This window comes from Parasteatoda tepidariorum, chromosome 2 (assembly GCF_043381705.1).
Source record: "Parasteatoda tepidariorum isolate YZ-2023 chromosome 2, CAS_Ptep_4.0, whole genome shotgun sequence".
NCBI lineage: Eukaryota > Metazoa > Arthropoda > Arachnida > Araneae > Theridiidae > Parasteatoda > Parasteatoda tepidariorum.
The window spans coordinates 87798360-87805654 of NC_092205.1; the positions used below are offsets into that span (position 1 = coordinate 87798360).

A 7295-nucleotide genomic window follows, 5' to 3' on the forward strand; every position below is an offset into this window, starting at 1 on the left:
TTTTTTTAATTATCTAATTGAGAATAAATTATTTTTTTAAGCATAGGTTTCTTTGTTGTATTTTTTTCATTAAACGTATTTATTTTTATTATAACAAATAGACTGCAATTACCTGCCGCGAGAAAATTATCGAGTTAATGAGCACATTATATTTTTTAAAGAGACCAAACAAATTTAAAGCGTAAAGAAATTAAGATTTTGCTTATAATTCAGCACACCTCCCTCCGTCCCCATGTTCTAAACAACTGCATTTTCACGAAGGGGGGCGTTGAAATGTTTTTTGCTCCTTAAGGGGGCGGCAACGTTAAAAAGGTTGAGAATCTATGGTTTAGTGTATAATACATACATCTATAAAAAAAATTCTAAATTAAAAACTTCACAATTTTGTTTCCAAAGGTATACGGGTACCTAAAAAAATGATAAAATTTCGATTCTTCGTCTTGATGTTTAAAAAAAAAAGGCCTTTTACTAATTCACAATAAATGATTGAATAGAATGACGTAAATTTAGTTTACCCACAGATAATGCCAGACGCAAAATTAAAAATTGATTAAGTTTTAAAGTTTTATTAACCCCTTAACGATCGATTAATTTTCAAGAAAGCTGTCATAAAAGTGCCTATTTTTTTATCCCTGAAAATTGATTAGTGCTGACATCTAGTTTAAAATAAACTAACTATCTACAATTACCTTAAAAATATCCTGGTACTGCAATCTGGTGTGTAAAATGAGAAATAAAATGTTTTCTGGGCAAAAGAAATGAATTAGTTTTATTCTTATTGACGCGTCACTACTGAACACTCCGGCCCGGAACTATCACGGGAGCGAGAAATAGAAGGCGAAACCTAACCCCTTCATTTTCACGGGAACGAGAAGGAAGGGGTCAAAGCAAAAATTTTACAATGCGTAATTTTAGAAATGAATTCGTTATTTATCTTTGATGTAATAACGATGATTTATTTCTTCTAAAAGCAGAAAGAAAACTAATTAATTTTTCTACAATCATTCCAACTAGTTTTTCCACAATTGTTACTATGATTGATTAAAATTTTATTAGATATTTATCCTTGTCGAAGAATAAATCAACCAATTTGAGACTTCTGTCACAAAAACGTACCATTTCACAGTGATGAAAAAAGTAATAACAGTGATACTTGAATAAATTGCATTAGTTATACTTGGATAAAAATAAGATTTCTTTCACAATTCGTTTTTTCAGGAACTATTCAACCGATTTCGCTTTAATTTTTATTTTTCCATGTAAAAATTCATGTAAAAGGGGTTTGAACTTTACATTCTTTAAAGTGATGTAAAAAATTGTATACCTTACAATTCAAAATTTCTTTCGACTTTTATAAAAAATATCCAAAAAAAAAATCAGTATTTACTAAAACTTATATTTTGAATGAAATTATTTTTGGATAAACGAATTTTATAATTATGTGCAAAAAAAGTTTTCAATTTGTCTAAAAAGTTCTCGAGAAAAGGAGAATTAACATTGTAATAACATGTTAAGAGGAATTAACATTGTGCACAATAAGTAAAATTAACATTGACTGGTCCAACAGCTCTCCTGACCAAATTGTTGGGACCATATTTCCCAGATTACGGCTACCTCCTACATTTTGAGGGTAAAGAATCTAAACCCGCAAAAACAATAGGTATGTTTATTCAGAGAAAGTATGTTTTGAAGTTTGATTTCATGACTTAAAGTATTGTTTGCATTAATTAATTAGCGTATCTGAGGTCACCCCTTCGAACCTTCAAAATTGAGTCCTAGAAAATTAAGATCAAAAGTTATCCAGGGTGATCCGTTTTTTTTGGTGCATTGTTTACAGGGTGCGTAGCGTTTTTAAAAGGGCTTAGAGGTGCTTTTTTTTTTTATTCGGGGTTTGTAAAAAGTGCTTAATTTTCCCTTTTTCTAAATGAGATTTTTTCTTTACCACGCTGATTTTCGCTGCGAATTATGCAAAAAGGCACAGTTAGCATTTTTCTATTCAACGCTTTCACAATTAATTCAATCCCAATCTATTTCGGCGTATTGTCAGTGCGCAGTGTATGAAAACGCCATTCGTTTTATATGATTCAAAACTTCATGACTTTCGACAAATGTCAAAAACAATGCCAAAAGTTTGTTTTTTGACACGTCGGTTAAAACAAGATAAAACCATTACTGGTCAAAAACTTTCTAACCCTGCCTAATTATGATATTTTTTAAAGTGGTTAAAAATATTTTTAAAGTGCTTAAAAGGTGTTTATTTTTTGTTCAATAATTTAGCTACGCACCCTGGTTTACCAATATTAATAATATAGATTCTATTATACACGAATGCCTTTTTTTTCAAAGATAAATTTTAAGAATAAAATAATTAAGTTATCAGTCCTTATCGTTTTGAAAAGCGATCGTAGGAAACCATAGGTTGATAATTTATGTGAACCTGCGCTCAAATATGTAAAAAGTGATGACCAGCAAAATTTTCCTACTTAAATTTTCCTACAAAACTTAAATTAACTTAATTAAACTACTTAAATTAACCTACAAAATTTTCCTACTTTCCTATTTTTAAAAAAAAGTATTCAAAAGTATTTTGATCTAAACATATGTATTTTATGACTATAATATTTAGTAACAGTAGTTACGAACGAACTGCTAAATTGAAAAATTGAATATGGTTTTATAATTTCAATTATAATTTTTAGGTTAAAGATAAATAATTCTAAAATTTTTTTAAAAGCATTCTTTAGCGCGTGTTTTATCACAGGCTATGTGTTAAAATTTTGGGAGAACCACTGAGAGCTCTAAAACAGAATGGCCACAACCGGGACAAATTTTAAAAACTGGGGCAAAAGATTGAAGACGCAAATTGTTTTTAATAATTTCTATACATAAAAATACATTTGTAAAACAAAATAAATGTATTCCATAGAACGGTGCCAACTTGCTTCGTTCTGTGGGATTTGTCAATCCAGGGGTAGAAAGTTTATGTTAAAGTTATATTGAGCACCACTACATTAAATTAAGTTTTCATATAGCATGCCACTTTGTTGGCGAAACCAAACAATGTAATAGATAAAGCAAATGCAGCAACAACAATAATACAACCACTAATCTACAACCAGAATGTTTCATTAGAACTAAAAAAACTGCTATATAAATCAATGATCAGGCCAGCTCTCACATATGTCTCACCTGCCTGGACAACCATACCGGAACATCTCATGAAAAAACTCAGCCAATGCCAGAACAGGATACTCAGAAAACTCACCCGTGCCAGATGGTTCATCAGAAATACAAATATTCACAAAGACCTCAAGATACCGATCTTATCACAATATATTTACCAATTAAGTGCAGATTTCTTTGGCATAAAATGCAATACAGTAAACTTCAACCAGATATTCAATTTTGAAAATTATAAAATAGATATAAAATTAAAACCAATAGCTTCTCACTTAACATCCGACGCCTCACATCACAATCATCAAAATAAAAAACTAATCACAGATCCACCCATAGTATCAGATTAAGCAACAATACTAACAACTTGATTAAGCGTTTCCCCACGATAACCATCTATCTACATTCAAAGCCACACATAGTTTAAAGCAAGCTGCTTCTTTCCATTATTATTATTTACTAAAGTAAGGTGCTTGAATTCTTTAACAGCCACCACATAGACTGCTAACCATAAAGATCTACAACAAATATAAAAAAGAAACATGATGGATGGGATAGGGGCAGCTGCGAGGTCCAGGTGCCCAGCTCTCAACTCAAGACAAGACAAGAAACCAAACAATGTTATGCATGTTTTAATTTTTTACCACTTTATAAAATATTTTGTCGAAAGCGGAGCATTTGATATCCCTGTCTAAATCAACTTAATTCTTGAAATTACAACCGTTGAAATTTTCAACAGCCTGATGAAAATTTCGTTACCACTTTTTAAATTTTTTCCCGATTGTGGTGAACTTGTAAAATAACTGTAGGTATTGACTTACTCTGTGAAGGGCTTCAAATCAGCAACTATCTCTGATGGCTCAGTTTCTACAATAATTGGTATTTGTGGGGGTGGAATAGTACCTGCAAATGAAAAGAATCATTAGGATCGAAACTTCTATCTGTATGTTTACACACATAAAGATGGAAAAATATGCGATAGAATCATTTTATTTTGGCGTGTTTTTCTTAAGAGAGCAGGATATCCACGCCAGTCAGTCATTTTTTTAAAAGTTATAACATCGATATAAGACTGTCTGAGAAAAAGCAGTTAGTGGTGGATACTGGATAGTTTATTAAGAGTCGTAAGGGCTTAATATACTGCCGAGAACTAGTTGCAAATGAAATGGTTTTTACTACCAGTTTTTTCCCTCTCATTTTCAGCCCCGATCTGTATGTGTGCTCGGGTGTTCATGCATTTGACTTAAAGTGGTAGTAAACAAATTTGCAAAGTGGTAGTAAAATAACAATTAAGTTTGGAAGAATTTTCTAAAAATAAAACTATTGAGTCATCTATAAGTATAATTGGCCAACAAATAAGTGTTATCGTCAAATTTTTTTTTTCATTATTGATAAGTCGTGGTAGACACCGTCGTTGAACAGCAGATCTAGTTTTTTGGGTATACGACTTTTAATTTTCAACTCTGTATCTTTGTAATTTTGAACCCAATCCAGAAGAAAAGGGAACTCCTGGAACAAGTATTGGAAGAAATTTGCCTACGTGGAGAACTTTTCGATGGAACTAACCACTTTAGCATATTAAACCAACTCCATGTGACTAACCGTTACATGGAGAGGAAAATTACAAAAACCTCCCACGGTTATCCTGCCGGCAAAGGAAACTCTAACCCTTGATTCATCTACCACTGAGGATATTTTACGTCAGCATTGTGGTTGGTGCAAGTCGGATGCGGAATTTACATGGACCAACCATCGCTGGGAATCGAACCCAGTTCACCTCATTGGAGGCGAACGCTCTGTCCCCTGAGCCATCATGGTTCAGTTGTGGTAGTTTAAATTTTTTTTGTGAAACTTTAAACTCCAAGTTATAATATGCTAAAACGCTAATGTTTCTACCATTAAGAAAACTAATTCTCAACAGCCGTATAAATTTGGAGTTATGTGACTGCTGAACAATGGTGGGCTTTTAGAAGCAAATAGTTTAGTATCCCATTTCTGGCAAGAACGTAATAAATAGCGAAATGCTCACAAGCTGGAATATGTGATACAATATTAAACTATTTAAACAATTTACATTTTGATTATTTTGGTAGGTTAAATACTCGTTTTAGGTAGTTCATCTTTTTTAGCAGTAAAATAAATAGCAATTTCTTAATGACTTAAGCAAAACGAAGTAACATACATATAGTGATAAAACAATTGTATAATACAAAATTTTTCGATTATTGTTTTAGAAAAATTTTACTGCCTGTTACCTTATTTATCTATTTGTATTTATTACCCGTTATCATAATTGTTTTAAATTTCTTGATATATTTTTACTGTCGATTTCTGTAATTAACTACGTTTGAACAATTTGTTTTTATGAATATGAAAGATAAAAATGGTTTAAACTCGAATAAAAAAAAGAGAAAAAGTCCCCACCTACTTAGCGTATTTTTTACACTACGCGTGTTTCTAAAGCTGATACTGAATGGCAATTATTTTCTTTTTTCTTTCATTTGGCTAACTTCCCAGCAAACGTAACCAGTAATTTTTTTTTCTATATTTGCTCTCAAAAAAGAAACAAAAATCTTGATGTATCCAAATCATAATTGAGATATTTTCTTAGTGAAGAGATGGAGATTATTTTTACTTTTGTTTTATTTAGAACGGTTGGCAGAGATGCAATGTAGAGGGAGAATTATAGTATAAGAATAATAATTAAATAATAGAAATTAAATAATCACTTTTTGTCATTTAAATCGTTCATTTTTTTATAAATTTTTTTTTCACTTCTTATATTTATTCGTAGATCCCATGAAGGCTATTCTTAAGCTTATGGTGGAACTGGTGGAAATTATGAAATTGAAAAATGGAATGAATGGATATAGGTTATATAAAGATCGTCATTTATTCAATTATCTTATTGCAGATCATATAAAGGCTATTCAAAAATTTAAAGTGGAAATTATGAAACTGAAAAATGTAATGAATGGATATAGACCAGGGATTTCCAACTGGCGGCCCGGGGGCCGCATCCGGCCCGCGAAGCCTTCTTTAAAATATATTAGTTGTAATTTTTTTGCGGACAATTTTCGTAAAAATTCTATATGGGCTTAAAGTACTTTTCTCGTTAATAAAAACCTAATTTTTTCGTTTCGGAGAAATTTAACATACCAACGGTGCAAAGAAATTTATTTTTCAGGTTTTGCATCCAAGAAAATATTTATTCAAATATAAAAACAATCGTGTATGCTGCTCTTTTTTATTTCATTTTTTTTGTATTTTGTGAATATAATTTAGCATGTGAGTATCAGAAATTCTCCAATTTAACTTTTTGAAACCACTCATTTTGGACGAAAATATTTACACACACATTTGTAAATTTTAAATCTAAATATCTATTCTCTGGTGGTTGCAGCAGACAAACCTCAATTTTCTCATTGAATATTTTGTGTACTACTATGTAAGTTTTAGTACCTTAACAATTAGATATCTGTTGCACATTAATTGTTTAATACATAGGTGCACATTAAAGTTATTGTAGCCCCAATTTTTATTATTTATTTAATGTCTTTAAAATTATTATTAATAACAATTAAATATTTTAAAAAATCTACTTCTTATTTTAATTTGTAATTCAATACTTTTGTTTTCTACAACTTGGTAAAGCTCTGACAGTAATATTTAATGTTCCTTCAAACATAAAAGAGTCCTTTAAAAATTTTTGATAAAGTTGCGGCCCGCCATTTGATTTGTGTTTTTAATTGTGGCCCCCGGCCTCATTAAGTTAGAAACCCCTAAACCCCTAATATAGAACGTATAAAGATCTACATCGTCATTTATTCATTCATCCTATTGTAGATCCTATAAAGACTATTCAAAAATTTATGGTGGAATTGGTGGGAGTTATGAAATTGAAAAATGGAATGAATGGATATAGACTATATAAAGATCTACATCGTCATTTATTCATTCATCCTATTGTAGATCCCATAAAGACTATTCAAAAATTTATGGTGGAATTGGTGGGAGTTATGAAATTGAAAAATGGAATGAATGGATATAGACTATATAAAGATCTACATCGTCATTTATTCATTCATCCTATTGTAGATCCCATAAAGACTATTCAA

The 7295-nt window shown here is 30.8% G+C and overlaps 1 protein-coding gene across 1 annotated transcript in view; it reads right to left on the minus strand.

Moving 5' to 3' along the window:
• Positions 1 to 7295, minus strand: part of LOC107452739 (protein SSUH2 homolog) — a 45362-nt gene that overhangs the window by 19433 nt on the left and 18634 nt on the right. Inside the window, exon 3 of the mRNA XM_043044983.2 lies at positions 3999 to 4080. Coding sequence (XP_042900917.1) covers positions 3999 to 4080 — 82 coding nt within the window. The remainder of the gene's footprint in view (positions 1 to 3998; positions 4081 to 7295) is intronic.